The 21,372-nt window shown below is 40.5% G+C and overlaps 1 protein-coding gene across 2 annotated transcripts in view; it reads left to right on the top strand.

Annotated features, from left to right (window-relative positions):
- The window catches only part of STAC (SH3 and cysteine rich domain), a 453,395-nt gene that overhangs the window by 347,374 nt on the left and 84,649 nt on the right, over positions 1 to 21,372 (top strand). The window contains exons 8-9 of one of the 2 annotated variants that reach the window (XM_044294400.1): positions 4,746 to 4,767; positions 20,091 to 20,118. The exons of the other annotated variant lie outside the window; for it this stretch is intronic. Coding sequence (XP_044150335.1) covers positions 4,746 to 4,767; positions 20,091 to 20,118 — 50 coding nt within the window. The remainder of the gene's footprint in view (positions 1 to 4,745; positions 4,768 to 20,090; positions 20,119 to 21,372) is intronic. 2 annotated transcript variants of the gene reach the window in all.

Below are 21,372 nucleotides of genomic sequence, written 5' to 3' on the forward strand. Positions count from 1 at the left end.
CGTTTAGAAATTTCTTTCTGTGTCTTACCCTCTTGCTTGAGGGTGTCAATGATGGCCTTCTGGACAGCAGTCAGGTCGGCAGTCTTACCCAGGATTGCGGTTTTGAGTAATGAACCAGGCTGGGAGTTTTTAAAAGCCTCAGGAATCTTTTGCAGGTGTTTAGAGTTAATTAGTTGATTCAGATGATTAGGTTAATAGCTCGTTTAGAGAACCTTTTCATGATATGCTAATTTTTTGAGATAGGAATTTTGGGTTTTCATGAGCTGTATGCCAAAATCATCAATATTAAAATAATAAAAGGCTTGAACTACTTCAGTTGTGTGTAATGAATCTAAAATATATGAAAGTCTAATGTTTATCAGTACATTACACAAAATAATAAACTTTATCACAATATGTTAATTTTTTTAGAAGGACCTGTATATGGTTTTGATATACGGCCATCTAAATATATTAGTATACATAGTAGAATGCATGCACACCAAAATTATAAAATCGGGCGTTATTGAATACGCAAGCTGGAGGAATCAACATCCAATTAGACAAAATCCCACAAAAAAAACTAAAAACAAAAAAAATATGATACCTCCAATAATCATAATAAAAGTATACTTTATTCAATTCATATAATATATAAAAACATGTAAACATACATAGCAACAAGGGGTACCCCCAAGAGAGGACAAAGAGGAAACTGCAGAGTCCGTCAGATTCAGAATGTAATCAAACACTGGGTTATTAGCAAATATGCCCAATAGGACCATTAGTAGCACCCAGGGCACAATAGCCACATATGGGTCATTAGTAGTACATAAATAAGGGCAAAACTAGTAAATCAATCTATATAAAGAAGCATGTGTGGCAAAACGGCGTTGGGAGGAGGCGGCTGCAGAGTCGGCATGCTACAGATGGTATTTATATAGATTGACGTACTAGTTTTGTCCTTATTTATGTACTACTAATGACCCATATGTGGCTATTGTGCCCTGGGTGCTACTAATGGTCCTATTGGGCATATTTGCTAATAACCTAGTGTTTGATTTCATTCTGAAGCTGACGGACTCTGCAGTTTCCTCTTTGTCCTCTCTTGGGGGTACCACCTGCTGCTATGTATGTTTACATGTTTTTATATATTATATGAATTGAAGTATACTTTTAGTACGATTAATGGAGGTATCATATTTTTACTTTATTTTTTATTTGTGGGATAATAGAATGCATTTATAGTATTATAGCACATGCACCATATTTAACCAAGGGAGATTAAATATAGTACATGTTTCAAAAATGTTTTGTAATCTATCACTAGAGATAAGCAAATAAAAATAAAACAATTCTGATGGTTTTTCGAATTTTTGTAAAAAATTTGGTTTGATTCGAATTTATTTGCTGTGAATCGTGTAAAAAAATGGCTATTTTCTGGCTGCCCTTGTGTTGGTGTAGAACACTGTGCCTTGCAGTAACACGCATATAGAGTCTGCTGTGATAGTGAATTAATGATGTGAGTCAGTATGACATGCAGGTGGCAGGCGTCGCTAGTAGAATCACTGCACACTTCACTTATTTGGGCAGTCACGGGGCCAAAACTACCAAGTAACTAAAGTATGAACTCAGCCTTACAGGTCAATGTTAGCGCCAAGAAGAAGTTCACTCCTTTTACACCGTCGGCAACTGGTTCCACATAGATGTCTATAGAAACTGTTCTATTAAACGCTTATACAAGTAGAGCCGCCCGTCAGATTGGAGAGGGTGTCAGCAGTACGTTTGTGTTGACGTCACTGATTTTTTTTTGCCCTTTATCTGATCCTTCAGAACAATTACCCCCCAAAAACGGATCCTGTCTGTTGAGCATCCACCTTCACTCGGTCAGCATTTGGTTAGTAATCCATCAGTATTGCTAATGCCCCAAAAAACAGGAGTGGATCCAAAACAGAGATGACCAAGTCAGCAATTCAAGAACCGCTGGGTTGCTGGTCAAGACATGACCGCTAAATGATACCGAGAGCTCAAGCCTCTCGCTGTGACTCCTGCTGCCATGTCCCCTTACTCTGCTGCGACCTGTGCCTGCGCCAGAAACATTTAGGCCTCTGCCACTACCCTGTGCAGGGCCTGGAAATTATCTGTCTGACATACTGTTAGATCAGATAAATACAGTTGTGTTCAAAATAATAGCAGTCAGACATCACTAACATGACCAAGTTTTTGGTAGAAATTATATTTCTACATGGCAAATAATTTACTAGCAGGTGAAGTAGAGTAATATAAATCCAACAGACCCAACAGTCATGACATGCATGCTGCTGATTCTCTGTAATTGAATCACTAATTGAAAGGGGCATGTTCAAAATAATAGCAGTGTGGAGTTCAAATAGTGAGGTCATTCTTTGATGAACAGGTGGCAATTATTGCCCTACCCCGCTAGCTAAAACCCCCTTCATGACCAGGCCACTTTTTACACTTCTGCACTACACTACTTTCACCGTTTATCGCTCGGTCATGCAACTTACCACCCAAATAAATTTTACCTCCTTTTCTCCTCACTAATAGAGCTTTCATTTGGTGGTATTTTATTGCTGCTGACATTTTTACTTTTTTTGTTATTAATCAAAATGTAACGATTTTTTTGCAAAAAAATGACATTTTTCACTTTCAGCTGTAAAAGTTTGCAAAAAAAAACGACATCCATATATAAATTTTTCACCAAATTTATTGTTCTACATGTCTTTGATAAAAAAAAAAATGTTTGGGCAAATAAAAAAATGGTTTGGGTAAAAGTTATAACATTTACACACTATGGTACAAAAATGTGAATTTCCGCTTTTTGAAACAGCTCTGACTTTCTGAGCACCTGTCATGATTCCTGAGGCTCTACAATGCCCAAACAGTAGAAAAAACCCACAAATGACCCCATTTCGGAAAGTAGACACCCTAAGGTATTCGCTGATAGGCATAGTGAGTTCATAGAACTTTTTATTTTTTGTCACAAGTTAGCGGAAAATGATAATTTTATTTTTTATTTTTTTTCCTTACAAAGTCTCATATTCCACTAACTTGCGACAAAAAATTAAAAAGTCTAGGAACTCGCCATGCCCCTCACGGAATACCTTAGGGTGTCTTCTTTCCAAAATGGGGTCACTTGTGGCGTAGTTATACTGCCCTGGCAATTTAGGGGCCCATATGTGTGAGAAGTACTTTGCAATCAAAATGTGTAAAAAATGACCGGTGAAATCCGAAAGGTGCACTTTGGAATGTGGGTCCCTTTGCCCACCTAGGCTGCAAAAAAGTGTCCCACATCTGGTATCGCCGTACTCAGGAGAAGTTGGGGAATGTGTTTTGGGGTGTCATCTTACATATACCCATGCTGGGTGAGATAAATATCTTGGTCGAATGCCAACTTTGTATAAATAAATTGGAAAAGTTGTCTTTTGCCAAGATATTTATCTCACCCAGCATGGGTATATGTAAAATGACACCCAAAACACATTCCCCAACTTCTCCTGAGTACGGCGATACCAGATGTGTGACACTTTTTTGCAGCCAAGGTGGGCAAAGGGGCACATATTCCAAAGAGCACCTTTTGGATTTCTCAGGCCATTTTTTACACATTTTGATTGCAAAGTACTTCTCACACATTTGGGCCCCTAAATTGCCAGGGCAGTATAACTACCCCACAAGTGACCCCATTTTGGAAAGAAGACACCCCAAGGTATTTCGTAAGGGGCATGGCGAGTTCCTAGAATTTTAAATTTTTTGTCACAAGTTAGCGGAAAATGTAGATTTTTTATTTATTTATTTTTTTCCTTACAAAGTCTCATATTCCACTAACTTGCGACAAAAAATAAAAAATTCTAGGAACTCGCCATGCCCCTCACGGAATACCTTGGGGTGTCTTCTTTCCAAAATGGGGTCACTTGTGGGGTAGTTCTACTGCCCTGGCAATTTAGGGGCCCTAATGTGTGAGAAGTAGTTTGCAATCTAAATCTGTAAAAAATGACCGGTGAAATCCGAAAGGTGAACTTTGGAATGTGTGCCCCTTTGCCCACCTAGGCTGCAAAAAAGTGTCACACATCTGGTATCGCCGTACTCAGGAGAAGTTGGGGAATGTGTTTTGGGGTGTCATTTTACATATACCCATGCTGGGTGAGAGAAATATCTCGGCAAATGACAACTTTTCCCATTTTTTTATACAAAGTTGGCATTTGACCAAGATATTTCTCTCACCCAGCATGGGTATATGTAAAATGACACCCCAAAACACATTCCCCAACTTCTCCTGAGTACGGCGATACCAGATGTGTGACACTTTTTTGCAGCCTAGATGCGCAAAGCGGCCCAAATTCCTTTTAGGAGGGCATTTTTAGACATTTGGATCCCAGACTTCTTCTCACGCTTTAGGGCCCCTAAAAAGCCAGGGCAGTATAAATACCCCACATGTGACCCCATTTTGGAAAGAAGACACCCCAAGGTATTCAATGAGGGGCATGGCGAGTTCATAGAAATTTTTTTTTTGTTGCATAAGTTAGCGGAAATTGTTTTTTTTTTTTTTTTTTCTCACAAAGTCTCACTTTCCGCTAACTTGGGACAAAAATTTCAATCTTTCATGGACTCAATATGCCCCTCACGGAATACCTTGGGGTGTCTTATTTCCGAAATGGGGTCACATGTGGGGTATTTATACTGCCCTGGCTTTTTAGGGGCCCTAAAGCGTGAGAAGAAGTCTGGAAAATAAATGTGTAAAAAATGTTACGCATTTGGATTCCGTGAGGGGTATGGTGAGTTCATGTGAGATTTTATTTTTTGGACACAAGTTAGTGGAATATGAGACTTTGTAAGAAAAAACAAGCAAAAATAAATATTTCCGCTAACTTGGGCCAAAAAAATGTCTGAATGGAGCCTTACAGGGGGTGATCAATGACAGGGGGGTGATCAGGGAGTGTATATGGGGGTGATCACCTCATATACACTCCCTGATCACCCCTCTGTCATTGATCACCCCTCTGTCATTGATCACCCCTCTGAAAGGCTCCATTCAGACGTCCATATGATTTTTACGGATCCACGGATCGGATCCGCAAAACACATACGGACGTCTGAATGGAGCCTTACAGGGGGGTGATCAATGACAGGGGGGTGATCAATGTCAGGGGGTGATCAGGGAGTGTATATGAGGTGATCACCCCCTTGGCATTGATCACCCCCCTGTAAGGCTCCATTCAGACGTCCGTATGTGTTTTGCGGATCCGATCCATGTATCCGTGGATCCGTAAAAATCATACGGACGTCTGAATGGAGCCTTACAGGGGGGTGATCAATGACAGGGAAGTGATCAGGATGTCTATATGCGTGATCACCCCCTTGTCATTGATTACCCCCTGTAAGGCTCCATTCAGACGTCCGTATGCGTTTTGCGGATCCGATCCATGTATCTGTGGATCCGTAAAAATCATACGGACGTCTGAACGGAGCCTTACAGGGGGGTGATCAATGACAGGGGGGTGATCAATGTCAGGGGGTGATCAGGGAGTGTATATGAGGTGATCACCCCCTTGGCATTGTTCACCCCCCTGTAAGGCTCCATTCAGACATCCGTATGTGTTTTGCGGATCCGATCCATGTATCCGTGGATCCGTAAAAATCATACGGACGTCTGAACGGAGCCTTACAGGGGGGTGATCAATGACAGGGGGGTGATCAATGACAGGGAAGTGATCAGGAAGTCTATATGCTTGATCACCCCCTTGTCATTGATTACCCCCCTGTAAGGCTCCATTCAGACGTCCATATGCGTTTTGCGGATCCGATCCATGTATCAGTGGATCCGTAAAAATCATACGGACGTCTGAACGGAGCCTTACCGGGGGGTGATCAATGACAGGGGGGTGATCGGGAAGTCTATATGGGTGATCACCCGCCTGTCATTGATCACCCCCTTGTAAGGCTCCATTCAGACGTCCGTATGTGTTTTGCGGATCCGATCCATGTATCAGTGGATCCGTAAAAATCATACGGACGTCTGAACGGAGCCTTACAGGGGGGTGATCAATGACAGGGGGGTGATCAATGACAGGAAAGTGATCAGGAAGTCTATATGCGTGATCACCCCCTTGGCATTGATCACCCCCCTGTAAGGCTCCATTCAGACGTCCGTATGCGTTTTGTGGATCCGATCCATGTATCAGTAGATCCGTAAAAATCATACGGACGTCTGAACGGAGCCTGACAGGGGGGTGATCAATGACAGGGTGGTGATCAGGGAGTCTGTATGGGGTGATCAGTGGTTCATAAAGGGTTAATAAGTGACAGGGGGGGGTGTAGTGTAGTGTAGTGTTTTGTGTTACTTTACTGAGCTACCTGTGTCCTCTGGTGGTCGATCCAAACAAAAGGGACCACCAGAGGACCAGGTAGCAGGTATATTAGACGCTGTTATCAAAACAGCATCTAATATACCTGTTAGGGGTTAAAAAAAAAACATCTCCAGCCTGCCAGCGAGCGATCGCCGCTGGCAGGCTGGAGATCCACTCTCTTACCCTCCGTTCCTGTTAGCGCGCGCCTGCGTGTGCGCGTTCACAGGAAATCTCGGCTCTCGTGGGAGGACGCGTATATGCGTCCACCCAGAAGAGCAGGACCGCCGGCAGGACGCAATCCTGCGTACGGCGGTCCGGAGAAGGTTAAGGAAGAAAGGCAGCAAATGTTGTACATGCTGGTTACAGTGCATTTCTCTCTGAAATTCTGAGGAAAATGGGTTGTTCCAGACATTGTTCAGAAGAACAGTGTACCTTGAGGGGAAAACATATAATGAAGTGTAGAAAATCATAGGTTGCTCAGCTAAAATGATCGCAAATGCTTTAAAATGGCAACCAAAACCTGAAAGATGTGGAAGAAAGTGAAAAACTACCATTCGAAAGGAAAGAAGAATATCCAAAATGGCAAGGACTCAGCCAACAATCAGTTCCAGGAAGATCAAGGAAGCTTTAAAGTTACCTGTGAGTACTGTTACAATTAGAATATGCCTATGTGAAGCCAAGCTATCTGCTAGAAGCCCCCGCAAAGTCCTACTGTTGAAAAAAAGACTGTGCTGAAGAGGTTACAATTTGCCAAAGAGCACATTGACTGGCCATTTTGTGGACTGATGAAAGTAAGATTGTTCTTTTTGGGTCTAGTGGTCGGAGACAGTTTGTCGGATGACCCCCAAACACTGAATTCAAGCCACAGTACACTGTGAAGACAGTGAAGCATGGTGGCACAAGCAACATGATATGGGGATGTTTCTCATACTACGATGTTGGGCCTATTTAACCAAGGATCATGGATCAGTTTGAATACATCAGAAAACCTGGTCATGCTGCTTTATGCTGAAGAGGAAATGCCCTTGAAATGGGTGTTCCAACAAGACAACAACCCCAAGCACACCAGTAAACGTGACCAATAAGATTGACGTTATGGAGTGGTCAGCCCAATCCCCGGATATTAATCCAATAGAAAACTTGTGGGGTGGCATAAAAAATGCAGTTTCTGAGGCAAAACCAAGAAATAGAGAAGAACTGTGGAATGTAGTCCAATCATCCTGGGCTGGAATACCAGTTCACAGGTGCCAGAAGTTGGTTGACTCCATTCTTCACAGATGTACAGCAGTTCTCAGAAACAGTGGTTATACAACTAAATATTAGTTAAGTGATTCAAAGGAAAGCAAAATCTTCAAACATTTTTCAGTTTATATAGTGAATGCTTGAGTTTGTAAAGAAAAATACAAACACTGGTATTTTTTTGAACAGTCTAATATTCACTTTTCTTAATTTTTTTTAGAGGAACAACACAAATTTGATATATTTTTCTTCAGGTTTTGATTTGGAATAGAATGCGTAGTGTTCCCAATGCATTTGTGTGTATGGCAATAAAAGCTATTAGAAGGATTTTGAGCTTTATTCACTTTTTTAAACACTCTGCTATTATTTTGAACACAACTGTAAATAAAAAGGAAATTAAAACACCCCAAAAAAGTCTATAATTTTCTCACTTCACCACACAACTGCAAATACTTTTTTTGGGCCACTAATACACACAAAAAGGGCTTTAGAACATATAACTGCACCGCTGAACGGCAAATATATTTTTACTTTGACACTATTACACGACAAAAAGGGCTTTCGAACATATAACTGCACCGCTGAACGGCAAATATATTTTTATTTTGACACTATTACATGACAAAAAGGGCTTCCGAACATATAACTGCACCTCTGAAAAGCAAATATATATTTATTTTGTCACTAATACACACTACAAAAGGCTTTAGAACATATAACTGCACCACTGAACGGCAAATATATTTTTCTTTTGCCACTAAAACATGCAACAAAAGGCTTTAGAACATATAACTGCACCGCTGAATGACAAATATAAATTTATTTTGCCACTATTACACGACAAAAAGGGATTTAGAACATATAACTGCACCACTGAACGGTAAATATATTTTTATTTTGCCACTAATACACGCCACAAAAGGCTTTAGAACATAGCTGTACCGCTGAACGGCAAATATATTTTTATTTTGACACTATTACACAACAAAAAGGGCTTTAGAACATATAACTGCACCGCTGAACGACAAATATATTTTTCTTTTGCCATTAATACATGACAAAAAGGGCTTTAGAACATATAACTGCACCTACAGTATGAAGGCAAATAGGCCCTTATTTTTTTTCACTTATACACGCCACAGAAGGCTTTAGAATATATAGCGCTGAACAGCAAATATATATTTTTGCCACTATTACACAACAAAAAGGGCTTTAGAACATATAACTGCACAGCTGAAAGGCAAATATATTTTTATTTTGCCACTATTACACACAAAAAGGGCTTTAGAACATATAACTCCACCGCTGAAGGCAAATATATATTTATTTTGCCACTAATACACTCAACAAAAGGCTTTAGAACATATAACTGCACCGCTGAACAGCAAATATATTTTACTTTTGCCACTAATACAAGCCCAAAAAAGCTTTAGAACATATAACTGCACCGCATTAGGGCAAATAAGAAATAAGAAATATTTCCTTGTAATAAACCCTGTCAATGGCTGCAACACCCCAATAACAAGAACAGTTTGCTGGAATTACAGAGCTGTATAATGGCAATTTGGGTGCCCAGTCAGTGCAGCAAGGTGTAATAGGATTGTTCCTATTACCCAGGCTGTAACCTTCCCTACTGAACCCTGTTCAACATAAATGCTGTGGAATGATTCCTTCGTATCCTTTCCCTATACCTTGAATAATCTTTCCCTGCACTTTTAAATAGTTTTTTTTTTTTTGCACAATGAAGTTTTTTATAGCACTGTCCCTAGCGCCTGCTGACATCTCTTTCTGCACTAAGTACACTGGAAAATGGCAGAATCCAAAATGGCTGATGCTATTTATAGGGTTGTGACATCACAGGGCTGGCTGGCTGCTGATTGGATGCATGCATGGCATTATGGGTGATCCCGCTTTCCCAGAGTTCCTTGCTCCAAGTCCTCGCACGTGCAGCAGCCATTTTCATTACCACGAAGCGTGAGGAAATTCGTATTCGGTGCAAATCGAAATTCGGATCGAATTCCACTTTGTCAATTTCGATTTGCTCATCTTTATCTATCCCCCTTGCCCTTTTGATTTTCTACACATTTCTGCCATCCAGGAGCTACAGTTTGCCAATATACCACCATTATCTCATATTATGCTCGTCGTTCCTCTTAAAAAAGCAGCTTGCATACATGTAGATTAGCCTAAATTATTAAGGTTGGCAAAAGCACTAGATTATCTGGCTCTAAGGCCTCTTTCACACAGGCGAGATTTCCGCGCGGGTACAATGCGTTAGGTGAACGCATTGCACCCGCACTGAATCCGGACCCATTCATTTCTTTGGGGCTGTGCACATGAGAGATGATTTTCACGCATCATTTGTGCGTTACGTGAAAATTATAACCATGTTATAAGGGAAAATAATAAAATTTACACAACACCTAACCCAAACCTGAACTTCTGTGAAGTTCATTAAAACACTTTGCACTCGTGCGGAAAAATCACGCATTTTCCAGCTACGCACCCGCCTCTCATCCGGCCCTCACACGCGACGCCAGTGTGAAAGAGGCCTAATCCTGCAAATTACTCAGTCTCTGTTATAGCAGAAAACAGTAAACAGAGAATTCAAAAGCGCACTCCATCATCTGAGCGTTCTTTGCAAGATCTGTGCCAAGTCCTTCATCATATGTCTTGTAGGAAGTGCAATGCTAAATCGCTATATGAAAATTTAAAGGGGTTATCCAATGATGTCAAAAATGTAAATCAAACCATATAGTACATGACTATCTATTTGTACCAAATCCAAAACCATTCCTGCAACTCATATAGATAAAGAGCTCCCCTGATTAATTGCTCCAATTACTCTGCTTCCAAATACTCTGTGTCTCCTTTCTGCAGGAGCTCTCTCCTTATCACAGTTCAGGAGGCATGTGCTTTCTCAGAGGGGGTGTCTTTGTTGCTGCTGTTCTCTCCCTGTAACTGTCACAGCTTCTAACAGTAGGTAGGGCAGGTGTCAGTTGAAAGATGGAACTGAGCAGATGCATCTATCTCAGTGATGGTGCTTAAGTGAACAGACAAATAAGGAAAAGAATAAACAGCAGGTGACGCTATACACATAGATTTTATGGAGTAACTCAGTGGCTATACTAAACTTTTAATTACACAATTATAAAAGTATCCAGATCAAGGTGCTGATTTAACAAATGTGCAATATTGTTTGTTTGTACCTCTTTTAGGGTACTTTCACACTAGCGTTATTCTTTTCCGGCATAGAGTTCCGTCCTAGGTGCTTAATACCGGAAAATAACTGTTCAGTTTTATCCTAATGCATTCTGAATGGAGAGCAATCCGTTCAGGATGCATCAGGATGTCTTCAGTTCAGTCTTTTTGCCTTTTCAGGACGGCGATAATACCGCAGCACGCTGCGGTTTTGTCTTTGTCTAAAATTCCAGAACACTTGCCGGCATATTTTCTCATTGAAATGTATTAGTGCCAGATACAGCCCCAAGTCTTCCGGCCAAACGGATCCGGCATTGCGGTCTGCGCATGCTCAGACCGAAAAAAAATGAGAAAAAATTAAATGCCAGACCGAAAAAAAGAACGCTTGCAGCGTTCAGCTGTCCGCCTGGCCGTGCGGAGGCGAGCCGATCCGTTCAGACTTACAATGTAAGTCAATGGGAACGGATCCGCTTGAAGATAAGCCCATATGGCTCAATCTTCAAGCGGATCCGTCCCCCATTGACTTTACATTGAAAGTCTGAACGGATCCGCTCAGGCTACTTGCGCACTTGCGAAATTTTTCTAAGTTATTAATGCAGACGGATCCGTACTGAACGGAGCCTCCGTCTGCATTAATATGATCGGATCCGTTCTGAACGGATCCGATCAAGCGCAAGTGTGAAAGTAGCCTTATTCTGACACTCATCTATACATTCAGACACCACAGGCCAGGGCACCCCTGGATAACAAATTCATTCCATTTTAGACCCAGATAAAAACTGAGACTTGAAGCAGAAGATACATTTAACGATGCCAGCCATCACAAAATTAACCTGCAGCTGTCTAAAATTATGACTGCATTTTACAAACAGTCTGATGTCTATGCTACGTCGAGTAATAAAAACAAATCCTGTTTGACAGTGAGATTGAAATGCATGTCACATCAGAATACTGCTTGACCAAAGAAGCTAAGAACTATTAACTCAGGCATCATATCAGGAATTTAGACAAGAACAACATGGAAAGCAGTCACTCTTAATAAAAAAAAAAAAACTCTAAATGAAAAGAACTGATGTGTTTGGACATGAAATGAAGACACTTTGGTTAATCTGCTGAAATCTGGTATCCTGAGCTAATTAGTATTATTAGTGATTTTGTTTGTTATACAGTGGAGGAAATAATTATTTGACCCCTCACTGATTTTGTAAGTTTGTCCAATGACAAAGAAATGAAAAGTCTCAGAACAGTATCATTTCAATGGTAGGTTTATTGTAACAGTGGCAGATAGCACATCAAAAGGAAAATCGAAAAAATAACTTTAAATAAAAGATAGCAACTGATTTGCATTTCATTGAGTGAAATAAGTATTTGAACCCCTACCAACCATTAAGAGTTCTGGCTCCCACAGAGTGGTTAGACACTTCTACTCAATTAGTCACCCTCATTAAGGACACCTGTCTTAACTAGTCACCTGTATAAAAGACACCTGTCCACAGAATCAATCAATCAAGCAGACTCCAAACTCTCCAACATGGGAAAGACCAAAGAGCTGTCCAAGGATGCCAGAGACAAAATTGTAGACCTGCACAAGGCTGGAATGGGCTACAAAACCATTAGCAAGAAGCTGGGAGAGAAGGTGACAACTGTTGGTGCGATTGTTCGAAAATGGAAGGAGCACAAAATGACCATCAATCGACCTCGCTCTGGGGCTCCACGCAAGATCTCACCTCGTGGGGTGTCAATGGTTCTGAGAAAGGTGAAAAAGCATCCTAGAACTACACGGGAGGAGTTAGTTAATGACCTCAAATTAGCAGGGACCACAGTCACCAAGAAAACCATTGGAAACACATTACACCGCAATGGATTAAAATCCTGCAGGGCTCGCAAGGTCCCCCTGCTCAGGAAGGCACATGTGCAGGCCCGTCTGAAGTTTGCCAATGAACACCTGAATGATTCAGAGAGTGACTGGGAGAAGGTGCTGTGGTCTGATGAGACCAAAATAGAGCTCTTTGGCATTAACTCAACTCGCTGTGTTTGGAGGAAGAAAAATGCTGCCTATGACCCCCAAAACACCGTCCCCACCGTCAAGCATGGGGGTGGAAACATTTTGCTTTGGGGGTGTTTTTCTGCTAAGGGCACAGGACAACTTATTCGCATAAACGGGAAAATGGACGGAGCCATGTATCGTGAAATCCTGAGCGACAACCTCCTTCCCTCTGCCAGGAAACTGAAAATGGGTCGTGGATGGGTGTTCCAGCACGACAATGACCCAAAACATACAGCAAAGGCAACAAAGGAGTGGCTCAAGAAGAAGCACATTAAGGTCATGGAGTGGCCTAGTCAGTCTCCGGACCTTAATCCAATCGAAAACCTATGGAGGGAGCTCAAGCTCAGAGTTGCACAGAGACAGCCTCGAAACCTTAGGGATTTAGAGATGATCTGCAAAGAGGAGTGGACCAACATTCCTCCTAAAATGTGCGCAAACTTGGTCATCAATTACAAGAAACGTTTGACCTCTGTGCTTGCAAACAAGGGTTTTTCCACCAAGTATTAAGTCTTTTTTTGTTAGAGGGTTCAAATACTTATTTCACTCAATGAAATGCAAATCAGTTGCTATCTTTTATTTAAAGTTATTTTTTCGATTTTCCTTTTGATGTGCTATCTGCCACTGTTACAATAAACCTACCATTGAAATGATACTGTTCTGAGACTTTTCATTTCTTTGTCATTGGACAAACTTACAAAATCAGTGAGGGGTCAAATAATTATTTCCTCCACTGTATATTAGAGAAGACACTAGTAGCTTGTGATGAGGCAGGACTTGGTTTACTTGTGTGGATTAATTTCAAAACATACAAAACATTTCAGCAAACTGTAACAGCAGCCATCTTGGTATGAAGAGAGAAAAAAGAGAGAGAAACCAACAAGTTTTACAGATACACATACTGTACACAACCGGTAACCTCAATGTACAGCGTCATCTACTGGTCAAGTGACAATAATACACAATACTGCATATGGTACATGCTGTTGCATCCCAAAAAACAACTTCTCAACAGCATGTGCATAATTATATGACATTCAGTCTCTTTTGTAGAAAACAATGACGTTCCCTTGGCAAAGGTTTGGTGAGTGCATCTGCAGTCATCTCCTCTGATGGACAGTATTGGATGTCGATAACTCCTTGTTCTCGCATGTCCCTGAGAAGATGATATTTTACATCACTGTGCTTGGTTCTTGGGTTAATCTTCTCAGAGTGTGTAAGCTTTATGCATCCCTGATTGTCTTCAAAGATGGGTGTAGGTTGTGACATATTCAGTCCCATGTCTAGTAAAAGTTGACAAATCCAAATGGCTTCTTGACACGCATGTGCTGCTGCTATGTATTCCGCTTCAGTTGAAGAAAGTGCATTAGTCACTTTTCCGAGTAGACCAGCTTATTGTTCCTTATCCATACTGGAAGATGTAACCACTTGTAGATTTGCGGTCAGTGGTGTCTCCAGCCCAAGCGGCGTCCACATATCCAATCATTTTTGGGCTTGACGATGCTGGAAGTTGCAGCTTAATCTGAATTGTTCTGTACTGCATTACCCTCTTTACTGCATTCCAGTCGCATTGACACGGTGTTGCCACTTTCCTTCAAAGTATTCCCACTGCTACGGTGATGTCTGGTCTTGTCACAATGGCGATGTATAGCAATTTTCCGATTGCTCTGCTGTAATAATTATTGTTAGGTAACAAATTTTCTGTTGCATTGTTTTTCTGATAATCTGGTTCCATGGCGTTCTCGCTTTCTTTGCATCTTGCATGTGAAACTTGTCATATTTCTGTAATTTTCTGACTTAGGTTAAGAACATAGCTTCCATTCTCTTTCTGCTCTATTTGAATTCTTAGGTAGTGAGTAATGTTCCCCAACTCTTTAATTTCAAAATTTTGTTTCAGTTTGTGAACTATTTGGTCATAGCCCCCTTCTTGTTCAAAGCACATCTAGCTGTCATCAACGTAGATTAAGATGTATGTCCATTTTTTTCTCTTGATTCTTTGAATACAGACATGGATCTGCTTTATTTCTTGAGAATCCTTTAATTGTGAGTATTTTGTTCACTTTTTCATTCCTCACTCTAGCCGCTTGCTTGAGCCCATAGATGCTCTTTTGCAGTTTGCATACAAGTTTCTTTTCCTTCTCAAATCCTGGTGGCTGTTCCATATATAGATCCCCCTTGATGTCTCCATACAGAAAAGCAGTTTTGACGTCTAGGTGCTTCACTTGCATTCCCTTTCCGGCAGCAATGCTAAGGAGTGTTCTTATGGTGGAATGTTTCACAACTGGAGCAAATGTCTCATCGTAATCTTCTCCGAATTTCTGGGAGTATCCCTTGGCAACTACTCTTGCTTTGTAGTTAAAGATGTTTCCTTCTCCATCGTATTTCACTTTAAAAGTCCATTTGCTTTCGATAGTTTTGCAACCAGGAGGGAGTTCTGTTAGTGACCAAGTTTTATTTACTTGAAGTGATTTTATTTCTTCTTCAGCTGCTTTTCTCCACTGATCGGCTTCCCTTCTCGGCAAAGTTTCTATGTCTTCCAAGGATGTTGGCTCATGTGTTAGATGTGTTTTAGCAGCATATGATAACCCGTGGGGTGGTATCCCTTTTGTCATCCAAGAGTGTCTTCTGATTTCTTGTTGTTCAGTGGGTTCTACTGGCTCGTTGATTGTAAGTTCCACTTCTTGTTCTGGCTCTTGTCCTGCTTCCCATGGGTCAGCGTTTCTTGCTGATTCAGCACACAAATCCTCTCCACATTTTTCAAGAATTGTATTATCTGGTGCTTTGCTTTCATCCAAATAAACACTGCGGCTTACTGTGACCTTGTTGGTCTTTGGACAAAGGATTCTATATCCCTTAGGCCTCTTTCACAAGGGCGTTGCGGGAAAAGGTGCGGGTGCGTTGCAGAAACATCTCGTGAGAAAAATCGACATGTTTGGTACCCAAACCCGAACTTCTTCACAGAAGTTCGGGCTTGGGATCGGTGTTCTGTAGATTGTATTATTTTCCCTTATAACATGGTTATAAGGGAAAATAATACCATTCTGAATACAGAATGCATAGTACAATAGCGCTGGAGGGGTTAAAAATAAGTAAAAAAATAATGTAACTCACCTTAATCCACTTGATCGCGCAGCCCGGCTTCTCTTCTGTCATCTTTTTTGCTGTGTGCAGGAAAAGGACCTGTGGTGATGTCACTCCGGTCATCACATGGCCATCACATGGCCATCACATGATCCATCACCATGGTAAAAGATCCAGTGACGGACCATGTGATGACCGGAGTGACGTCACCACAGGTCCTTTTCCTGCACACAGCAAAAAAGAAGACAGAATAGAAGCCGGGCTGCCCGATCAAGTGGATTAAGGTGAGTTTAATAATTTTTTTATTTTTTTTAACCCCTCCAGCGCTATTGTACTATGCATTCTGTATTCAGAATGCTATTATTTTCCCTTATAACCATGGTATAAGGGAAAATAATAATGATTGGGTCTCCACTCCGTCTCCTAGCAACCATGCGTGAAAATCGCACCGCATCCGCACTTGCTTGCGGATGCTTGCGATTTTCACGCAGCCCCATTCATTTCTATGGGGCCTGCGTTGCGTGAAAAACGCACAAAATAGAGCTTGCTGCGATTTTCATGCAACGCACAAGTGATGTGTGAAAATCACCGCTCATGTGAACAGCCCCATAGAAATGAATGGGTCCTGATTCAGTGTGGGTGCAATGTGTTCAACTCACGCATCGCATCAGCGCCGAATACTCGCCCGTATAAAAGGGGCCTTAGAGTAGAAACTCCCAAAAAGTGACCCCATTTTGGAAACTACTGGATAAGGTGGCAGTTTTTTTTGTACTATTTTAGGGTACATATGATTTTTGGTTGCTCTATATTACACTTTTTGTGAGGCAAGGTAACAAAAAATAGCAGTTTTGGTACCGTTTTTTATTTTTTGCTATTTACAATGTTTATCTGACAGGTTAGATTATGTCCTATTTTTATAGAACAGGTTGTTACGGGGCCGACAATACCAAATATAACTTTTTGGAGTTGTTTGTTGAAACAAAAATTTTTTTAGTGTCTCCACATTATGAAAGCTATATTTTTTTTATTTTTTTTTGAGGCGATTGTCTTATGTAGGGGGTTATTTTTTTCGGTATGAGATGACGGTTTGATTGGTACTATTTTGGGATGCATATGACTTTTTGATCGCTTGGTATTACACTTTTTGTAGGGTGACAAAAAATAGCTTTTTTGACACACTTTAATTTTTTTTTTTTTTACGGTGTTTACCTGAGGGGTTAGGTTAGGATATTTTTATACAGCAGTCCTAATGGATGCGGCGATACCTAATATCTATACTTTTTTTCATTTATTTAAGTTTTACATGATAATATCCTTTTTGAAACAAAAAATAATAATTTTAGTGTCTCCATAGAGAAAAAAGAAAAAAAGGTCTGTGATATGTTGCCTGGACTCATCGCGCTGCAGATCCTAGTGTAGTGATGTGGGTCACTTTAAATCCAAATTGTACAAAAATAGGATCGCGCTGCAGATATTTCTGAGGTCCTCTTTCACACCATGCGGTTTTACACCATTAGATCCAAGCACGGGATAAAAAGTAAGTATTCATAAAATTCCTCCCCTCATCCAAACGTATAAAAGCCAAGGGGCCACAGAATAGTGAAGCACATTCACATATATATCCCGCAAAAAGGTTTATTGTACTCACAAAGTTACACTTGTAATCAGCATATCAGAATTTAAAATCTCCACTGGGCAGCATGGAGATTTTAAATTCTGATATGCTGATTGCAAGTGTAATTTTGTGAGTACAATAAACCTTTTTATGGGACATATATGTGAATGTGCTTTTCAAAACTTGCAGCCAAATAACAAAAAATCTGGAATGACAGAGCTGTCTAATGACTATTTGGATCCCCAAATATTCCTTGCCCTTGTAAATCACTTTCCTATCAATGTCCCTAGCACCTTCTGACGTCTCTCCCTGCACTAAGATGCTGTGAAATGATTCCTCCCTATCCTTTCCCTATGATTCCTCCCTATCCTTTCCCTGCACTTATAAATCCTTTTTTAAGTTTTTTTTTTAAACATAGAGGTTTTTCCAATAGCTGTCCCTATTGCCTTCACACATCTGTCCCGACACTCTGAATGCTGGAAAATGGCAGAATCTAAAATTGCTGCCGTATTTATAGGGCTGTGACATCACAGAGATGGCTGGCTGCCAATTGGCTGCATGCAGGCATGTCAATATGGGTGATCCCGCCATCTCAGAGTTCCTTGCCCCATGTCCTCAGTCCTCACACGTGAAGCCGCCATTTTAGGAAAATTGCGATTCGTTACCACGAAGCGTGAGGAAATTTGCATTTGTTGCGAATGGAAGTTTTCAAGAAATTCAGATCAAATTCCATTTTGTCAGCTTTGATTCGCTCATCTCTAGTGTTATCCCATGACTAATGTAAAAAAAGAAAAAGAAAATCAGCTAGAACCAGCAGTGTATCTTACATGGATCCAGATAGCTCCCCAATCATTGCTCCAATTGCTCTGCTAGATTTATATCAAGCTGACATCTCAAGAAGAGTGTCTTTTCTGCTGCAGCTAAGGAAACGCGGTAGTGATGAGCAGCATGGGCAATATTAGTTTTTGCTGTATTTCGCTAATTTTTGGCCTAATATTCACAATAAATTCGCAATATTTCCAAAATTCTAGAATTCGTGATCTCATTATTTTCTTGATTTATTGTGAAAATCAGCAATGTAATATGCGTGTATTGCGCGCCAATACAGGCATGGCTCACTTTTGCTACATTTTTCAAGCTGCTAGAAGTTTCCTGAGACTGGAAAAAATGCACAGTACACTAATTCCTATCACAGTACCTAACACCCTGCACTGGAACCTATTAACTACACTATATCACTATCTATCCTACATTGACTATCTCCCTCTAACTATCTGTATTATATATATGAGCTAACTAACTATCTAATGTAAATGACTCAGCAAAGCACAGAGCACAGCAATGTCACTGTTCTCTATCTCAGAAATACAAAAAACTGCAGAAAATGGCTGCTGGGGAGTTTCTTATATAGTAAAGGGGTAGGCAACTATTCTATTGGCTGCTAGGGATGTTGCTAAGCTCTGACAAAATTATTGCAGCCTTCTCATTGGCCCACAAGCAAGAAGGGTGAAAAAAAAAAATCTAGAATATTCACTATTACAAATATATAGCACTATATTCTATATCTTCGTGAACTCTCGAAGTGCCGATATTGACAATAAAATTTAGTGATTAGAATATTTGCGATCAACACTAGTGTCCATGTTCTCCCTGTCACAACTCAGGAATAAGTTGGAAGGATAAGGCTACATTCACACGACCGTATGTGTTTTGCAGTCCGCAAATTGCGGATCCACAAAAAAAACTGATGATGTCCGTATGGCATCTGTTTTTTTTGCGGATCCATTGTAAAAATGCCTATCCTTGTCTGCGAAATGGATAAGAATAGGACATCTATTTTTTTTGCAGGGCTACAGAACGGACATACGGATGCAGATAGCACAGGGTTTGCTGTCCGCATTTTTTGCGGACCCATTGAAATAAATGGGTCTGCTTCCTATCCGCCCAAAAAACTGAATGGGCACGGAAATAAAATACGTTCGTATGAATGTAGCCTAAAACTGAGCATGCGCAGCCATCTCAATGAGCCAGACAAAGAAATAAGAATGAAAACAAACAGCAGATGGCACTATACAGATACATTTTATTAAATAACTTAGCGGCTTCACAAATTTTTTTATTATATGCAGTTACAAAAGAATTCAGATCCAGGTGCTGGTTTGAAAACTGTAGAATACTTTTCATAGGACAACCTCTATAAGCTACAGAGGTGTGCTTTGGGCTTCTTCAGGTATAGTAGCAGGGTCACCACTGAATTCCCTATGACTCTGCCCCTATACTTTACCTATGATCACTTATTATTGATTATAATATCAAAAAGACTAATCAAATTAAATTAATAATTATACTTTTTGTACATTATATTATGTATATTGTATATTTTGTTCATTTTTGTTTATTAAGCTCATGTAACTGTTTTGTGTAAAATCTGCAATAATGTAGAGAACACCTTTGGTAATTTTTTTCTCAATTTACATAATAGAAACTTGTGCCCATGCTCTTGCAATCTCAGCTCAGGAGGCCTGGACACATGGAATGTGCAGCCATCTCAGTGAGCCGGAAAAAGAAATAAGAATAAAAACAAACAGCAGGTTGTGCTATACAGATATATTTTATTGAATAGCTCAGTGGTTACCCAAAATGTTTCATTATATGCAGTAACAAAAGAATTCAGATCCAGGTGCTGGTTTCAAAACTAGAATACTTTTCATGGGTATGATCCTTATTATTGATACCAAATCACTTATTATCATATAAAAAGTATAATTATTAATTGAATTTGATTAGCTGCTCATATAACCTTTTTGTGTAAAATCTGCAACAATGTAGAGAACATACAAATATGTGCAGATAAATATTTTTCACCTTTCTAACAATTTGCATGTACTGAAATAACAGATCAGGTGTCAACTTCTCTTGTTTTTAACCTACACATTTGAAGTGATTGAGACGCTGAAAATCTGAGAGTATGCAGTCGTGGCCAAAAGTTTTGAGAATGACACAAATATTAGTTTTCACAAAGTTTGTTGCTAAACTGCTTTTAGATCTTTGTTTCAGTTGTTTCTGTGATGTAGTGAAATATAATTACACGCACTTCATACGTTTCAAAGGCTTTTATCGACAATTACATGACATTTATACAAAGAGTCAGTATTTGCAGTGTTGGCCCTTCTTTTTCAGGACCTCTGTTTGTCCACCCGCCTCTTGAGGATTGACCACAAGTTCTCAATGGGATTAAGATCTGGGGAGTTTCCAGGCCATGGACCCAAAATGTCAATGTTTTGGTCACCGAGCCACTTAGTTATTACTTTTGCCTTATGGCACGGTGCTCCATTGTGCTGGAAAATGCATTGTTCTTCACCAAACTGTTGTTGGATTGTTGGAAGAAGTTCCTGTTGGAGGGTGTTTTGGTACCATTCTTTATTCATGGCTGTGTTTTTGGGCAAAATTGTGAGTGAGCCCACTCCCTTGGATGAGAAGCAACCCCACACATGAATGGTCTCAGGATGCTTTACTGTTGGCATGACACAGGACTAATGGTAGCGCTCACCTTTTCTTCTCTGGACAAGCCTTTTTCCTGATGCCCCACACAATCGGAAAAAGGCTTCATCAGAGAATATGACTTTGCCCCAGTCCTCAGCAGTCCATTTACCATATTTTCAGCAGAAGATCAATCTGTCCCAGATTTTTTGGGGGGAGAGAAGTGGCTTCTTTGCTGCCCTTCTTGACACCAGGCCATCTTCCAAAAGTCTTCGCCTCACTGTGCGTGCAGATGCGCTCACACCTGCCTGCTGCCATTCCTGAGCAAGCTCTGGACTGGTGGCACTCCGATCCTGCAGCTGAATACT

The sequence above is a fragment of the Bufo gargarizans genome, chromosome 5, assembly GCF_014858855.1.
Source record: "Bufo gargarizans isolate SCDJY-AF-19 chromosome 5, ASM1485885v1, whole genome shotgun sequence".
Classification (NCBI taxonomy): domain Eukaryota; kingdom Metazoa; phylum Chordata; class Amphibia; order Anura; family Bufonidae; genus Bufo; species Bufo gargarizans.